Source organism: Peromyscus californicus, unplaced genomic scaffold, assembly GCF_007827085.1.
Source record: "Peromyscus californicus insignis strain IS unplaced genomic scaffold, ASM782708v3 Scaffold_4__1_contigs__length_199733344, whole genome shotgun sequence".
Classification (NCBI taxonomy): Eukaryota; Metazoa; Chordata; class Mammalia; order Rodentia; family Cricetidae; genus Peromyscus; species Peromyscus californicus.
In genome coordinates this window covers 133,701,243-133,719,866 of record NW_026294562.1, presented here as the reverse complement: position 1 = coordinate 133,719,866, position 18,624 = coordinate 133,701,243, and the positions used below count along the sequence as shown (strand labels likewise).

The 18,624-nt window shown below is 47.6% G+C and overlaps 1 protein-coding gene across 1 annotated transcript in view; it reads left to right on the top strand.

The window, feature by feature from the left end:
* The window catches only part of Igf1r (insulin like growth factor 1 receptor), a 290,743-nt gene that overhangs the window by 257,306 nt on the left and 14,813 nt on the right, over nt 1–18,624 (top strand). Inside the window, exons 14-19 of the mRNA XM_052714606.1 lie at nt 2,217–2,319; nt 3,003–3,073; nt 7,336–7,565; nt 7,828–7,935; nt 12,264–12,429; nt 15,308–15,437. Coding sequence (XP_052570566.1) covers nt 2,217–2,319; nt 3,003–3,073; nt 7,336–7,565; nt 7,828–7,935; nt 12,264–12,429; nt 15,308–15,437 — 808 coding nt within the window. The remainder of the gene's footprint in view (nt 1–2,216; nt 2,320–3,002; nt 3,074–7,335; nt 7,566–7,827; nt 7,936–12,263; nt 12,430–15,307; nt 15,438–18,624) is intronic.

Here is an 18,624-nt window from a genome sequence, read left to right as displayed (position 1 = left end):
CCTTGTTCTTGTGTTGGGGCTATTATGAACAAGGACTGCAGGAGGGCCAGGCTCTCACTTGAGAACTTGACTTGCCATTGGCCAATGCAGCCCCGGGGAAAGTTAGGTCAGCTCTCTGGTCTTGCTTATAGAAGAGGATTTCTTCCTGGCTCTGAATTAAGCCATCCACAACATACCCAGGGAGAATGGCATATTCCCCTAACTCCTCCTAAACCTGGGAGTGCACAGAGTCCCCCAGTCTGTCCTCACACACACCCATCTCCCCAATACATGAATCTGATCAGCTTACTTCTGGCCTTGAAGGAGTTCACTGAATGCTTTGTAGTTGTTTTTGTTTTGTTTTGTTTTCTAATTTTTAATGTTTTAGTTTCAGTTTTTGAGAATTTCTTACATGAGTACTGTATTTATATCATCTCGACCCATTCCTCTCCCCCAACTCCTCCCATGTCCCCTTCCCTCTCAAACATGTGACCACTTTATTGTTGTTACACAGCACACACACACACACACACACACACACACGTATGTATGTATGTATGTATGTATGTATGTATGTATGTATGTATATACAGCTTGCCAAGCTCATTTAAGCGTCAATTTGTATGTATGTGTGTTTAGGGCTGACCACTTGGTATTGGATAACCTATCAGGGAGCCTGTTGCCTGGAGAAAACCGATTCTCTTTCTCCCGGCATTGCCTGTATGTAGCTTTTCATCTAGAAGGTGGAGTCTTAGGAGATTTCCCCCAGCCTAGTAAGCATGGCAGCTGGTGGTGTCACTGCGCAGGTCTTGTTCAGGTCACTGTGTTGTTGAGATTTCATGTATGCCACTCTCCTGTCTAGAAAAGGTACCGTGTCCGCAGACACCCTGGTGCTCTGTCTCTCAGACTCTTACCACCCACTCTGCTGGAGTGTCCCATGAGCCTTCATTAGAGGGGTTGTGATGTAGGTGTCTCACTTGGAAATGGGTACCCCACGGTCCGTTGTTCTGCGTTTGAACAGGTGTAGTTTTCTCTAATGCTCTCCATCTGCAGCAGAAAAGAAGCTCCTTGGATGAGGACTGCGAGCTGCGCTTCTCTGTGGGTATAAGTATTTAGAATGCGGTTAGAAAGTATCCTGGTTTAGGGAAGGAGTAGTGGGTTCTTCTCCAAGGTTCATGGCCTCATCGGTCACAGGTAGTAGGCTGAATTTACAGTATCAGGCAAGAATTTCCTCCCGTTGAGTAGACCCTAAGTCCAGTTACACAGCTGTTGGGTTACCCCAAGATGTAAGTGCCACTGTTGGACACTCGGGGATGTCTTGATGCCCTGGTCATTGTTGTGGAACGTTCATAGCTTTAATGCTGTGTCGCTCACTCCTTTTAATCTGCAAAATGGGATGGAAACCACTGACCTTGAACCAAACCCCTTCCTCAACTGCCTTCCGTCCGGTGCCATCTGTAAGCCATCCCGCTGTAGGAGAGGCTGTTTACCTGAGGGGAAGCATACCTTTCTCCCGCAAGACTCTGGCTGAAGGACTTTTCCTGAGGGGCCGTCCCTTGTCTTCCCCGTGTCCTCTTTTTCTCACGCGTTCCTGCCCAGGGTACATTCACATTTCTGCACCTATCTGCCTACTGAGTTCTTACATCTGGCAGAAGTTTCAGGGGTAGAGACCTCAGCCCCCGGTGCCCATCGTCTGCCACACAGGTACCGGTAGCAGGTTCTGTGGTCAGCTCTTATCGTCTCAGACTTGAATTTGTTTCACATATTTTGTAGGAAATTCAGAGTAACATCGACAAGAAGTATCATCTCAGTGTAGGGGGCAGGGGTGGTGGTGAGCAAGCTGTCCGGGGAACTTCCTTAGAGATCAGCGTAACATGAGCAGTTAGTACATGTATAAGAGTCTGTTCATTTTGCTCCAGCAAATGTATGCACTTTGACGAAACTACCTACAAAAATTCCTGGCCTTCAGGCCATCATTTGTGAGCTATTATTTCAGAATATAGAGTACTTAAAAGAAGTATATACTCCATTCTTATTTATTTACCTGTTTCTCCAAACAGTTCAGTTTGTTTGCTGGGCTAGTCCTAACACTACCTTGAAGATTCCTAGTGTGTGTTGGGGGGAGTAAAAGCTTTTTCAGAAATGGTTTTATCAAACTTCCAACCATAGATTAAAAACAACAAGCCAAGCCAGTTATTCACCAGCTGACGTCTTCCTGTTTCTTCTTGTTTCTGCAGCGACATATGAGAATTTCATGCATCTGATCATTGCTCTGCCGGTCGCCATCCTGCTCATTGTGGGGGGCCTGGTAATCATGCTGTATGTCTTCCATAGAAAGAGGTGAGTGTCTGGGCCAGCAGAAGGTGGTAGTTGTAGCCAGCTGGTTTGATAATTTGAACTTGAACATAGATCATCTATGGGGGGCGGTGGGGGGATACCGTGTAGACTGGACAACCTGAGTTCCTAGACACACATTCTCCAGAGGCAAAAAAGCATTCCCTAATGATTAATGGCAGGAAAGGGGGGGTGTTTCTTTCTCAGGACCCATCTTCCCCTTGTTTGGTTTTTCGAGACAAGGTTTCTTTGTATAGTCCTGGCTGTCCTGAAACTCGCTTTGTAGACCAGGCTGGCCTCGAACTCACAGAGATCCTCCTGCCTCTGCCTCCCAGGTGCTGGGATTAAAGGTGTACCACCACCGATGTTTCGGCTGTTCTGGCACACAGATTGCTGGCTTGTGAAGAGCTTCTCCAAGCACGCCAGTTCAGCCCTCCCCTCGAGTGAGCCTTGTTATTTCCAGTGGAGCAAAGAAACAAATGTTCCTTTAAAAGCTCTAATCTGAGGCCACCAAAGCAGCTGAAGGGTCTGAATCAGGAGTGCAGATAAGGGTCCCGTTAGCCGTGAGCATGCTCTCCGTCTCTCTCTCTCAAGATAAGTCATGAATCAGGAAGGGAAAAAAAGATGAAAGCATTCACAGCCATGTATAGAGATGGGGTTGTTGACCTGAATTTCTTCTTTTTTGACAGAAACAACAGCAGGTTGGGCAATGGAGTGCTGTATGCCTCTGTGAACCCTGAGTATTTCAGTGCCGCTGATGGTAAGGATCCTGACCAGGGTGGGGGAATATGGGAGCTGTCGGTGTCATTAATTGGATAAAAGCTTTGCATAATTTTGAAGTGATCTGCCTTTGATAGCATTTCCTTTTTTTCTTTTAATAACATTTTTAGCACTCAGTGACTTTGTCAAAAATTCTGGGACTCTGAGATGTCCCAGTGAAAACCAGGCTGTAGAGATGCATGTGAACGGACTAGTAATCGGTTCACTCGGTTGCTTGAAATCCTACAGCAGAGTGAAAGAAACACTCTAATTACTGTCGTCTAGTGAAGGACGTGCTGCCGCTGACCACGCAGTTCTGAGTGGTTGTTCCCTGGCCAGTTAGTGCTGTGTAGCTATGTATGATCTCAGAATCCCTCTGTTCTTCTGTCCTGACTGGGGTCATACAGCTACCCCCCATTTATATTCCCCTTAGCAATAACTAATGGAAGTCACTTAATTACTGACTTGGAACCTAGTTGTACCTAGTGGTTATTTTTTCTTTTGTTTTTTTAACTGTCTCTTTTTTACCTAGTGCTTAACTTCAGACATTTTAGGTAAGTTGGGAAGGACTCCTGTAATGCAGTCGTTAAGTTGGGGGCCTTTCCGGAAACCATCCCATTTCCTCGCTAAGCTGCTGTAGTGGTTCTCATGGCTGTCTAGATGCAGGCCAGGAAAGAATGTCTGAGAAGCACTTGGTCAGGCTCACACAGCTGAACAGTGGGAAGTCAGGACGAGGCGGCATCCCCAGCCCTTTCCTGAATCCTGATGGTGTGATGTGACTATGAGGTTGCTGGGGCACAGAGGGAAGCTGGCCACAGGAGGGGCTAGACTAGGCCCACAGTGAATACACAGGGGCGTGAGCTTGGTGGAGTATCTTCAGGAGAAATATTTCTTTGCTCCTTTCTTGCTGCCGAAGTGTAAGTAGATGTGCAGGAGAAAAGAAATAGGATTGTTCTGATTGGTTCTCCTGTTCAAATATAAAAAACAGAGAAGTATTTGGGTAATTTAAAAGCACTGTGTAAATATGTATGGTTTTCCTTGCATATGTTTGTGTCTATAAAGCATAGAAAATACCCTAGGAGGGCCTGCACCACACTTAGGAGCATAGTTACTTGTGGAAAAGATCTTTCTCCTTTAAAAATAAACAGAGCAGGTTTGGCTATGTAACTTAGTGCTAGGACATTTGCCTCAAGTTCGAGCCCCTTTACTGTGTTATACAGGCTAGCCTCAAACTCCTGGGCTCCAGTGACGCTCACACCCATCTCAGTCTCCTAAGTAGCCAGCACCGTGCCGCCATGGTGTCCAGGCCAATGACTGCTTTTGTGAAAGAGAAAAGGGGGTGGAGCTAGAGAAATAGTCTTTTCTTCCTTCAAAACAAAGCAAGAACAGACTGGTCGCCACCCAGGCCAACAGGTGAGAACCCTGTCACCTCATCTGAACTTGATTTATTTGGCCTTTTGACAAGCCCCGCCCAAGCAGTTTTCCTCAAAGAACTACAGAGTGACATTGCAGCTCCAAGGTGTTTAAAGACTTCTTTCTCCCGAAGCTAATCTGCATGTCACTGTTGTCAAGAGCGCACTGAGAATCCCCTACAGGAAAGCGCTGATAACATTGTACGCACTTATGAACCACTCTGGCTGGTGACGCTGAGGTACACAGGCTAAAGTCAGCTGCTGGATTGAATTTAGAAGGAGGTTTGAAGGCATTAACTTCAGGGACCTCCCAAAGAACGGACGTGATTGGCTTTAACTCCATGTTCTCTGTCAAGCCACATAGTTAATTCCCATTAAAAGCTAGCCTGGATCCTTGGAGATAATAAATGGAGACAGTGGCCCCCATCTTTACTGAGAGATAATATAAAGACCTTATTTCCTCTGCTCTCCTAAGCAAGATCAGCCTCTGCAGAGTCACAAGCTGTCGGAGTCCTAGGGCGGACAGAATCCTAGTTGAGAAATTACCGGACGCATATGGGCCATGAAATAGGAAAATGTGTGTTGGAGCCGGGTGTAATGACATATACCTGTAACCCAAGAGCTGGGGAGATGGAGGCAGCGAAATTGTAAATGCACGGCCAGCCTGGATTACGTAGCAAGTTTGACTTGAGCCTGAACTACGTTGTGGTTCATAGGAATAAATGACTAAATAGATAAGTAGATGTTTTCGTCAATGTTCTGCTGCTGTGAAGAGACACCACGACACAGTAACCCTTACAAGGAAAACGATTAATTGGGGTTTACAGTTTCAGAGGCTTAGTCCGCTACTGTCATGGTGGGAAACGTGGTGGCGTGCAGGCAGACATGGTGCTGGAGAGTAGCTACAAATTCTACATCAAGGTCCACTGGCAGCAGGCAGAGAACAAGACACTGGGCCTGGCTTGAGCATTTGAAACCCCAAAGCCCACCTCCAGTGACATCCTTCCTCCAGTAAGACCACACCTCCCAATCTCTGTCAGGTAGAGCCACTTCCTAATGACCAAGTATCCAAATATATGAGCCTGTGGGGGCCATTCCTATTCAAACCACCACAATATGTTTGTTACATTCTTCAGCATATAAATTGGTGGTGTTCCCAACACCAGATTTGTAATAAACATTCTTCCCTTAAGGCATCACTTAAAGGTAAGTGCCTGTGATACACGGGCGTTAGAGTCACTGGGGTGGCCTGCTAGTGGCCTCTCGGCTTCAGCTCTACGTAGCTTGTCTTCTAAAAGCATAAAAGCAAACACAGCCGCAATCCCCTCCCTGTCCCATCTCTGAGCCAGGACCTGCTTCTGGCTTCCAGGCAGTATCCGCTGAGCACCCTCCTTTAGACAGGGATGTGGGTATCCATGCTGGATGATGGTTCTCGTGAGATGAATATTCTTCTTACAGGGCTCGTGTATTACTTTAATATTACTTCGCTTCTTACTCTACCCACTGAAGTTGTGGAATGGAGCTTGTGTTTGGTTTTTCTTACCAGCTTTCCTCTTTTTTTCTTTCCTTCTCTTTGTCTCCTTTCTTCCGAAAACTTCAACCAGATCAAACATAACCAAACATGGAAGCTGGAGAAGGAATTCTGTTCAGGTTCCTGTCAGGGAGGGCCCTGAGGTTACAGAGTCCGGGCCAAAGGCCTGGGGTCACCACCAAGTCCCAGAGCTCCGGTGTCTCACTGGAGAATCCCCCACAGTGGGGATCCTGAACCTCTCCCACACTGGACAAGCATTCTACCACTGACCTACAGCCCCACCTCCGGGGTTGATTTTGTTCCTTTGGTTAGGTTTTAAAACTTTTATTTTTAAAAATTATGCTCAGAAGTTAAAAGCGCTGGCTGCTTTTCCAGAGGACCCTGATTTGATTCCCAGCACCTACGTGGCAGCTCACAGCCATCTGTATCTCCACAGCTCTGGTGCAGTCTTCTGCCCCCCTCCCCGCCCCTCCCCACCCCCGCAGGCACTGTATGCATACGGTGCGCTGCGCGTGCACACCTGCGGACCAAACACCCGTACATAAAGTTGATTTTTTAAAAACATCATGCGTTCCAGTAACTCAAATCACTTGAACAGCGAAACAGCAATGCTGGGACGGAACTGCATTCTGCCGCCTGCAGGACACCTTCAACCATTTTGGATTTTTACTGTAGTTCCCATTCGCCTCCCACCCTGTTTCTTCCTTCATCCACGTGCGAGCTCATCTCTTTCCCCTCAAGTCTTTGAAATAGGATGTATGTTTTACTTACAGCCCATGTCGATTGGAGCAGCCATATTCAAGTTCTCAGAAACCCTACCCTGGGGCTTGGTGCTCTGATAGCTAGCGTGAAGAGGATCCTTCTCACCTCTAGGCTCATCCAAGAAGGAGGAGATTAGCTGTTCTCATACACACTCTGGTCCTTTCCCTTCCCATCCATTCCCCACTACTACTCTCTCTTTCCTGCCATTCATTTTAATTCCATGACGAAGATGGGCAAAAGGTCCTGCTTTCTCTGTCTCTTAGGGTTAATTTGTTTTTTCTTTTTGTTAGATTGGGTTTTTGTTGTTGTTGTTGCCAAGGAAGGACAGGGGAACCACTGCTTTCTTTCCTGTCTGGGTTTCTTTGTTTCCTTCCGGTTCTTAGATGCTGGGATTACCCTCAAAGTGTCACAGAATCCTCCAAGATTGAGTGCCTGTCCTGGACGCTGTTGTGCCTCGATACTTTCCTTCACGGGTTTTGGGGAGCAGTCTCTTGTATTCTCGCGTCTGTGCAAGGGCTGTTTCCATGCCTCTTTCAATCCCTGTCTCTTCCTCTCTAGTGTATGTGCCAGATGAGTGGGAGGTAGCTCGGGAGAAGATCACCATGAGCCGGGAGCTTGGACAAGGGTCCTTCGGGATGGTCTATGAAGGAGTGGCTAAGGGCGTGGTCAAGGATGAGCCTGAAACCCGAGTAGCCATCAAGACCGTCAATGAGGCTGCAAGTATGCGTGAAAGAATCGAGTTTCTCAACGAGGCTTCGGTGATGAAGGAGTTCAACTGTCACCATGTGGTAAGAGGATCTGACACCCCAGGATCAGACACGGACAGAAAGCATCCCTAGGGCCACTGCTGTGCCCTTCGTCACAACTCTGGGATGGCCGCCTTGCCTTCTACCCAATGGATCATTTCCCTGTTGCATTCCTGTTACCCACAGATCTCAGAGGTGGAGGCCTCACCCTCTCACCAGAACTCTGCTCCTGGCCACAGGAAGCATAAGTCATCATGTGGGCTGCCCTTCCCCTCTGAAGTCCTTCTCTTCTTGATTCCTCCAGGTCCGGTTGCTGGGTGTGGTGTCCCAAGGCCAGCCTACCCTGGTCATCATGGAACTAATGACACGTGGGGACCTCAAAAGTTATCTTCGGTCTCTAAGGCCAGAAGAGGTCAGTTTTGATTCTCCCTGTGTCATCTTACCTGTTCTGTTTCCCTCGGGAGCTCTCTTGTAGGAAACGTGTGTTGAAATCCCTTTACTTCTCAGCCTTGAGTGTCTTGCTGCATGCCTCGTTGTGGGTCCCCTCAGTTAAAAAAAAAAAGCGTCCAACTGTAGGCGGACTGGAGTCTTTGTGAGAGGATCTGGTGTGTCTTCGGATCCCATCCAGTCCACCTCAACATCTCTGTGTTCCTGTTTCTGCATTCTCTCCACCCCTGCCTACAGCTCATAACAGCCCTCCCTGCCCTAGACATCAGGGGAACCCTTCCCACAGCCTTTCCACTCGCCCTGGCTGGCCTCCCCTACTGACTTGGCAATAGACTCTGCCCAGCACGCGTTTTCTCCTGTCGTGGTCCTCAGAGAGTGCCCTTTCTTCGTCCCGGGGCTGTGTTTGTGTGTGCTTAGAAAAGCTCAGTGTTTAGGCTGGCGGGTGCCTCGACCTTGCCCCTACCCAGTCAGTGCACAAGACAGCTGTTTGCCCAGTAGTCCGTCAGACACAGACACACACACACACACACACACACACACACACACACACACACACACGAGCATGCTGCCCCCTTTACCTTGATGGCAAATGTCGCTCTTCCCCTACACTGACTCTGCTTTAGAGACTTCTCAAACTCTGCACCAGCCAGCCTTTCAGGCTGGATCATAAGCCAGTGTCCTGCTTGAACTTGGAAGTGATCATCATCCCAGTTGCGTGATCTTGGCTTAGTCTAGTGGAAATTTCACACTGTAAGCCTGGTAAGGCCCTGTGTGACTGTTCATTGGTCACTGCGGGGTCTTCCCCTTCTTAGCGTGTGTGAGTCTGATTTATAAGTCCTTAAGTCTAAGAGTAAACTGCTAGGCAAACGCTGAGCTAGGTTTCCAGGGCCAACTGCCTTTTAGGGGGCTGCCTCAGTGGCTCCGATGTCCTCATTCTGACCCTGGCTTTATTTGTTGTGGACAAGCAGCTTGTCTCCCTGCATTCTCTCTAAAGGGAAACATTTCTCATCCCTTTTCTGTTTCTGCTCCCATTCTCTGTGTCAGCTTTTGCTTTCTCTTCCTCTACAACTTAAACATCTCCCAAGGGGCAGCTCCTTCATTTGAGTCCCGAGTCCCTGTTTACAAATATCCTCATTTACTTATAGTGTGTGCTTTTGGAGTTTGAGGAGAGCCATAAGCTCTGAAGCTCTGAATGGATCGCTGGTAACTCTGCCAGCCTCAGTTTCTCTCAGCATCGGTCCCAAGTTCCTGGTGGAGCCTTTTCCTGCCCCACTAATACCCATTCTACAGAAGGAGAAAAGCTTAATCCAATAGACGCCTGGAGAGTGGTCCTTTGAGGCACCTCCTAAAATCAGGAAGTGTATAACTCCCTTCATTCCTAATTCAGGCACAGAATAAAACCCCTAACTTGTGACCTCAAGGCTGTTCTGCCATTGGTTACCTCCAATCCTCAGGCAACTGTAAGAGGCCTCGGGGTCTCAGTTTCCCCTGTATAAGGCACAGATAAAGTCTGTAGAGATGGCTCCAAGGAGCCGTTAAGAGCACTGGCTGCTCTTTCAGAGAACCCTGGTTGGATTCCCAGCACCACATGGCAGCTCACAATGGTCTAACTACAGTTCTAAGGGGATCCATGGGCACCAGTTGTACAAGTGGTGCCCAGACATACATGCAGGCACAACACCCATATACATAATATGTTAGTAACACATAAAGAGACAAGGTCAATTACTAAAAGCCACTTTCAGAAGTAAAACTTACCTTTAAATTCATCTGATCTAAATTTTGTCTTTCTAACTCATGTCAGGATAAAAAGAATATTTGCATGTATACCCCAGCTCCAGTGTCTTTACCCTAGCTCCAGGGTTTATACCTAGCTTCAGTATATTCTACCTCTTCCCCATTGGGATTTACATATTTACCTTGAGAGATGTATGGATGTGTGCTCATCTTAGGGAGCTATAACCCAATTAAAGATTTCTACTCTCTTTCGATGAGGGGAAAATGACAGCATGATACCATGAACTGACAAAAAGTCAGCCTTTGCTGCATATAATTAAATCCTTTTTGTTGATTGTTTTTCACATGGTGAGTGGCAGCCTCCTGTTGAACACTTACACAGCATTCCTATTCCAATATGTGTTAGGAGCCTCAATACTTGTCCTCTGCAGAGGTCCTACTTTGCCATGCATATTTAAAACCCTAGAGATACTAAAAGACAGTGTGAGAGGGGGAAGTACCAGTGTAAAAGAAATGGGAGATTCAGGCTTCCTCCAGATGCTGTCACATCCCCTGGAAACATCCCCTGAATTGAAGTGGGAATGATTAAATAAATGAATGAGCTCCACTAAGTCTATCATGAAATACAGAGAGTACTCCTAGGCGTGCTGGAGGGCTGTTACCTGGTTTCTAGATTCCAGCATCCCATGAGAACTTAGCAACCCTGGGCAAGAGCCAGCATTCCCGGAGTGTTCTTCGTGGCTAGAGTACGTGAGGCCTGTGTGAAACAGCCCAGATAATGTGATCTCAAATCCTTGTCGTGGTCTTCCTGTGACTCTCAAAATAACTAAGGAGGGTGATGGACGGGACCTAGGAAAGTGAGATGACTTCATAGTGTTGTATGAGATAGTTTGCACTTGGGGAAACCAAGATATAATTTGCTGTATCGATATAGACACACAAGCTAGTTAGTGTCTAAACTGTGGGATCATGGTTTTCACATGGAGTTGGGGTGACAGGGAGCCTTCAGATTTGTGTGTGTGTCTGTCTGTATGTCTGTCTGTGTCCCTGTGTGTGTGTGTGTACTTGGATACACCTTGAGGGAGTTGGTTCTCTTCATTTACCATGCCCTGTCTTGGGGGATTGTCTTAGGGTTTCTATTGCTGTGAAGAAGCACCATGACTACAGCAACTATTACAAAGGAAAACATTTAATTGGGGCTGGCTTATAGTTCAGAGGTTTAGTCCATGGTTGTCATGGTGAGAAGCATGGTGGCACATAGTTAGACATGGTGCTGGAGAGGTAGCTGAGAGTTCTCCATCTGTATCTGCAGAGAGCAGGAAGAGAGTGAGCCACTAGTCCTGGCTTGAGCTTCTGAACTGTCAAAGCCCACCCCTGTTGACATGCTTCCTCCAACAAGGCCACACCTACTCCAGTAATGCAACTCCCTATGAGTCTGTGGGAGCCGTTTTCTTTTAGACCACCACAGAGATTGAACATAGGTCTCCTCAGTCTTGACAGCGTGCTTTTACCAGCTAAGCCATCTCACCAGCCCCTTAGGCACAACTTAGCTTATTTTGTCAGAATTAATTTATCACTTCTTAGATTAATTCTTCTCAGTGCCAAAGGCATTGCCCTCCTCTGCAAAACAGGGTCTTTGTCCATGCTGTGGTCACTGACCTTGTTCCCCCAAGGTGAACTCATTTGAACTTGAGTTGTCCTCAGTGCCCATAAAAAACAGTAAGCCAAGATGAAAGCATTAGTCTCCAGATTTTTGCACCTTAGAAGAAGGGGGTGAAGACGAGTACGTCCTGGCGGCTTACACGGGGAATCAAGCATGTGGTGTCCATTTAGGAAGCATGCTTGTTCGGTCTGGCCTTTGCACGGGTGTGCTGTCCTTCCTCTTTCTTGCGCTTTGTGATTGCGGAAGTCAAAGGGGCATTAAACTAGTGAGAACCTAAGTAACTGAGAATCCTTGATACCAGAACTTGCTGTTTCATTGGAAATACCTTCTGTCCTGCTCCAGATAGGAAATAGTGGACGGGGAGATGGCTCCCTGGTTAAAGCCCCACAAGCATGAGGATAGGCGTTCAGGTCCCCGACACCAGTAAATGCTGGGTGGGTGTGGCAGTCCACCTGTAATTCCAGCCTTGGAAGGATGAATCGGGATGCCCAGAGTAAGCTCTGTTAACCAGCTTTGGGATTGATGGGGAGACCCTGCCTCCGTGAATAGATGGAGGAGCAATTAAAGGTGATTCCTAACATCATTCATGCACATGGGTGTGGAGTGGACAAAGAGAAAGGGTAATGATGGACCCAAGGGGAGTACAGTTGATACTTCCCCTCGCTGCCCTGTGATATATGGTCAGGGAACAAGCACATGACTTTATCACGAGCAGACCGCACCAGAGCTCAGCAATGATAGGTTCCTCCTGAGCAAGTCCTGACTTCCTGCAGGCCTCCTGTGGTGCTCAGATTAAATGAACATGGATTTGCCACACCTAGAATAAACCTTACAGTTAGGAAAGAAAAAAAAAAAGTCCCAGATGCTCACGTTTTGTTTTGTTTTTAAATCAGCAACAGAATAATGTAGTCCTAATTCCTCCGAGTTTAAGCAAGATGATCCAGATGGCCGGAGAGATTGCAGACGGCATGGCGTACCTCAACGCCAACAAGTTCGTCCACAGAGACCTTGCTGCTCGGAACTGCATGGTAGCTGAAGACTTCACAGTCAAAATTGGAGGTGTGTCCTTTGCTTTCCTGATTGGAGCAGAAACTGAACTCTCGGGTGCTTTAGGACCTTTGCAGGGGTGAGACTGCCCCTGGATAGGCTTTCAGTATGTCCCCGAGGTACAGTGGCTTGTCCTTGAGTGCCAAGATGTGTGATTGTCTATTTCTGGCTGTAATCCTGAGAGCACCTTTACGTGGTGGTCCAGATAGGGGCCGTGGTTCTCAGGTAGAATGTGGGTTACAGAAACAATCAGGACAGCTTGCCTCCTCAAATAATTTTGGTTTGAAGATAAAAATCAGCATCCAATCCCCCCTCAAGTTTATTCGCTTACAAAGAACATTGTCCCTACATAGGCCTATGAGGTTCCTAGGAGGCATTGCCCCATGACGAAGCCCCTGCATAGAGTAGTGGTAGTGATAAGGTAGGTATGTGAGGTGAGGGAGAGCACTGCTTACTGGCTTTCACCCCTGGGACTGCTCGGCTCAGAGTTCTCCCCTCTCCTACTACCAGAGATTGAACCCAGGACCTCATGCAAGCTAGTTAAACACTCTCCCACTGAGCTGCATCCTCCAGTGGTAGCTCCAGGCTCTTGACCTTTCTGTCATACATAGGACTTCCCACCGCGACCGTAGCTGCTCAGCCTGCCTGCCCGTTAGACCCCTTGTTGCTGCCAGCACATTGTGATATTAAGACACCGGTTGGACTTTATTTCTGGTCACTGGCTAGAGACACTCCTCAGCCTTTCAGTTTATATGTGGGCTTTGTTTTTTATTTGTCTTTTAATAATTTTTTTTTTAAGTAGTGACAAAGTTCCTCAGGAAACCACCTGCGTTTACCAGGCCCTTACCTTCCTACTGTGATAAGACAGCAGTTCAGAAACATACCAAGTGTCCATCCTGAGAAAGAGCAGAGGGGACAGCATACAGCAAAAGCTATCAGCCGCTAGCCTTTGGCCACCTCTTGAACGTGCATGCGTTCTAGAGATGTTTTACTTGCCTAAACCCTAGCAGTGATTTTTTTTTTTAAATGAACTCTTTGGTCTCTTAAGTGACCAATGAATATTTTCTCTACAGAAGTATCCAAAGTAGGGCTCTCTGTCTTCATTTTGCTCTGATTGCAGGAGTTGGGTTTGTCGGCATGCAGCTGTATTATAGAGCAGACATCCGTCATTTGGAGTTACTCAGAGTCCCCCAGCATACCTGTCCCTGGGTTTGCATGCTCATTTTTGGAGCCCTTGGGAGCCCAGCTTGGTGGTCAGCCGCCAAGAGGCTATCCTGCCCCAGAGTTTCTAGATAAAAGCCATCCTCTTACCATGCCTTTGAGATGGATCCTTCCTGCCTCCCGTTCACTCACTGATGCATGGGGACATGCTTTACTCCTTAAAGGAAGCCACTGTACAAGTACCCGGGTGGTCTGGGACGAGTTCCTGTCATTTGAGGGGCATGTTTCCCCTCCTCTGAAATAAGAGTGGTACTGGGACAGCCAGGACGGGAGCACGAAGAACCTGGTGTAGACAGCAAGCCTGTGTCCTCATCCTGCACTCCCGTGAACTCCTCCCAGCACAGGGGACACTCGGTTAAGGCTGCTCTTGCCCCACTTTGCATTACCATTGGGAAAAACACTTTTTTGTGCTTCTTGCCTTTTCAAATCCAAATCAGTAAGGATTATATTCGCTGTTTAACCATGTGGCACACTCAGGAGGATAGTTTCTCTTGGAATTGTGATTTTTTTTTTTTCTTTCTTGAATTAAATTTTGTGTGCGTATTTAGGAAGATAGGGTTTGTTCTGTTTTTCTTTTGCATTTAGAAAGAGAGATTGTTTTCTAGAATTCCCCTGTTATGCAAGTCAAAGCAGATCCTCTCATTTGCATGTCATTGGATTAATTCAGGGATGAGACTTGAGCACTTCCTTTTTCCTCCTCAGGCGGGCTCCTCAGTGTCCCCCAGTGCCTCTTGTCTCAGGGATGACACACCCCAAGTCTGTTCCCCCGAGGCAGCTGGTAGTTCGTACACAGTGCAAGTCAATTGTATTGGTTAACATCCAAGAAACTTCGTTCTCCGTGGGGTTTGCTTGGCCTCTGGGACCTCTTTGTGGCACCACTTAGAGATGTGAAGGGACATTTTTAAGGTAGAGCAGCTCTTTCTCCCGGGAAGGAGAATAGAAGAGTTTATCTGAGAAAAGATGGTGTGATTGAGTGGAAAATCAAAATTTGATGAAGACACAATAATGTGAGATTATAAAGCAAGCCTGCCATCAACCATAATTATGTGACACCTTCAGGAGACTCAGAAAATGGAAGAAATTTTCAAAAATGAGTGGGAGTGTTGTGTTGGGAAAGGGTGTTGGGTAATAGCTCCAGGAGCCTGGTAAAGAGCATCTCAGCTGCTCACTGTGTACTTTCATCTTCATGAATTGTTAGTCCAAATATCTTCTCCCCTACTAAGTGGTAAAAGGCCTTTTCCTCAGTATCAGAGCCATGCTACCAAGTAAATGAGGTCCACATCCTCCAGCGTATTTGATCAGGCTTTAAAACTGCATGTCACTCGGCCTTGGTCTGCACCATGTATATTTTCTTGATAAATCATGGTGTTCTATAATTTGCAAACAGCCTCTCACTTTAAATGCAATAAGGGAATTAACTTCTTAAGGGAATCAGATTATAAATTATTGAGACCAGAGATGTCTTGTGTTTGACTGATCTTGTCTTACTCTGCCTGCCTTATAAAATTACAAGCTGTAATACTAAGCCTCTTAAGAGTGCAGCAAGGACGCGTCTCACCTTAAATGTGGAGAAAGGCCGAGGACGCCATTCTGGGGCAGCCACAGAGCCTTTGCTGCTGCCCCAAGACCTGATTCAGCTAAGTGACTGTGTCTTCTCTTCACTCTCCAGACTTTGGCATGACACGAGACATCTATGAGACAGACTACTACCGAAAGGGGGGGAAGGGGCTGCTGCCTGTGCGCTGGATGTCTCCTGAGTCCCTCAAGGATGGAGTCTTCACTACTCATTCAGATGTCTGGTATGGAAGTTCCCCTGCATGGCCAGCTTGGACCCTCCAGCTGCGGGCTCCCGGGTCATTCTCTTCCTGGTCCCCGTTCACTGTCACCCATTGCCAGCTTGAGCTCAGCATTCAGTGCTCCATAGCCCTTCATCTTTGAGATGTTCCTGTGTGGAGTCTATTAGAACAAGAAGGTTTTTGTGGGACTCCAAGGAGTATGTAGAACCAACATTCTCCCCCTTCAAGCTGATACTGTGTTTCCAAGGAGCGGAGAAATGCCCAAAGTCTGAGCCTTCATTTCCGTCTATTTCTCCTCTGCCTGTTCCTCCCTCTCCTTTTCTCACTCTCAGTAGCTTAGGACTATGTATGTGCTCTTGCCATTGAACCTTCAGATTGCAGGCAGCGCTTTTATTTAAACCCAAGGCTGGAGGGTGTCAGTTGTGGTTTCCTGTTGGTCCCACCCAATGTCTCACACACACACACACACACACACACACACACACACACACACACACACACTCACCCACCCATGGATGTCTGTCGCTGCTGACCCCAAGCATCTTCCTTTGAAACAAAAGTGTCTTGTGGAAGCACGCTGGTCGAGGGGTGCAGAGACTTCTCTGTAGTACTGTTTACTGCCGCTCCCTGGAAACGCTGTGTAGAGGTCATCGGGTTCCAAAATACAAGTGGAGTTGTTGGCAGGCGAGAGCCCTGGCACGTCCCCCTCCTCGAATGTCAGCAAGTGTCTTGGCTTTCCTCTCGGGGGATCCCGTTGCTGTTGTGTGACAAAAACGGTAGTTGTTTACTCCAACTGAAGATGACCACACAGAGGAACTATCCCAGTAGTGGCTGACATCATTTTTTTTAGCCTCCTGAACCTTTCCTACTCAAGAGCCTTGGCTCTTCTGTGGAAGACAGGTGCAAATTGGAAATAGCTGTTGAATCTGACCCAGCACCGCCTGGCTGTTTCCTGACTCAAGGATGAGGCCTGTCCTGCAGTTAGCTCATCCGAAGTTCCCTCTTTTCTGTCAAATCAGAGTACTCGGCTGCTTGTTTAGAGGAGTTGGCAGGCGAGGGCACACCTAGGGCCACACTTCATCTGTTCACTCTGGGCTTACTCATGCTCCTAGTAGCTCCTAGAGGTCAGCTTGCAGGGTAGAAAAGCAGAGTCAGCAGAGGGAAATGAAAGTGAAGTCTCATGTCGACTCATTCTACCCCAATTCTGGGTAGCAGCTGTCAGTACAAGCCTCAGCAAGGGGCACACGGGGTGCTCCCTGCCGATTTCCTCCACTTGGACTACACAGCCGTTACAAAGCAACAAGGAAATGTCTGTAGAAAGAGGAAAGGCGTTTGAAATTCATTCCGTCAAATGCTATTGCATGGACGGTGCTCTGGATATTTGTTTTCTCAGCCCAGCCTTTGAGCATACAGCTGAGGACAGCGAGGACATTGGACTGGATAAAGTGTTTCTCAGCTCTCACTGAAGTTGTGCCTCTTGGAAGAATGGCGATCTTTTTAGACTGAATTCACAATCATAAGACAGTTGTTCCTAAGTAGGTAAAAGTCCAAAACAAATTTCAAAGAGTTTCGTTTGGCTTTGTAGGAGCCCTTAGGAACATGGCGTTGGGAGGGACTTCTAAGTCAAGCCAAGCCCTGAATCCCATCTACTACGTTTATCACAGCTGTTATTTGAGCTTCTGTGGAAATGTTCCAGGGACTGTCCCCTCCCTCACAAGGGCAGGCAGGCCAGCCTGTGTCTCTAGACATCTTCGTTCTTGTTCTGTGCTCTGTCTTCATATCCTCCATATTGGCAGACTGCTGGTGTGGACCAGGATGCTGGCTGCAGGGAGTCGAGGAAGAAAACGGGGTGCTTGATAGAGTTAACGGAGACATGCTGAGTTCCTCAAGAGTCAAGTAGCCAGCCGTCTAGATAAGGCAGTCAGAGCTCAGGGCCAAGGTTGTTACTGAGAGCCTGGAAGCCTGTGGTACGCCATGGAAGGCGCTGGAAGCAAGGGAAGCTGGCCTGGAAGGGAACCTTGTCAGGACCAGCCTGCAGCTAACAAAAACAGAAAAGCCACATACATCACTGCTTGACTCAGGCCGTATTTCAGACGTGAGGGTGGGCACTGCAGCCTGCAGAGAGCACCTCTGATGTGGTCCTGGAGGCTCTGGAAGGCAGATTCCGTGACTGAAGTTGACAGGAAACCCATTTCTCTGAGCCCAAGTTCTTCAGAACCATGATTTCACTGCAGAGTGTGGCTTGTTTGGGTCTTTTGTACAATTTGAAGACTAAGTCTTAGTCACTGCTCATTCCGAAGAACCTTGGGTCTGACTGCTGAGGTTCTGTTCCTGTCTAACATTGCTTAGTATCAATTTGTACAAAAAACCTTTTGTTCATGGAAGGGAGCCGAAGTGACGAGCCAGACATTACGATCCAATCAGAGGCTTCCTGCTTCAGCTTAGGCCGGGATCCTCAGAGTGCTAAGTGGAAATCACCAGCCCCAGGTTCTTCTGTGGGGCTCATCCCCACTAGGGTTACCAAAGTTTCCTGTTGGCTTGCAATGGACTTGCTTTATTCCATTAACACAACCCAAGTGAGAGAGCAGATAGGCCAGGGAGGATTTGGCAAAGGCGGGGATTCTCTCTGAGAAGGTGTGTTCATACTGCAGTTGACAGTCCCACCCTGTTACCTCTCTGAAGTTTCTGCACACATGGATCTCCTATCATCTGATTTTCTGGGCTGACAGGCAAACAGTACACTTCACTGCTCTGCCTGCTGAGTTTATAGACCTCAGCCAGCCTCCACGCCAAAGGACTCTTCGTTAGGTATGACATGCACCATGGGCCAGTGCAGCTTACCCCAGCTCCCTACCTGACAGCCCCCTCCCCAGCCAGTGGCTCCTGAGTTCTGTCAGGGGTGAGTTTTCATCTTCCTTGATCCAAGTCAAGATCCTACACAACTTCAGACATCTAAGACCCAGCTCCCCAGCCACCTCACACCTATCAGATCAGAACTGCTTTGGGGAGCCCAGGTGTCCATCTGTTTTAAGAACTCCAAGTAGATCCTCCTTTGCAGTAGTGTGGAGAACCATCATCAGCAAAGAGATTTGCAAACTGTGATAAAAAAAAGAAACAGAATCCCATCCCCTAAAGAGACAGTTAAGATACTTGGCTGTCCCAAGCCAGTGACCAGGCGGGGACTTGGTCC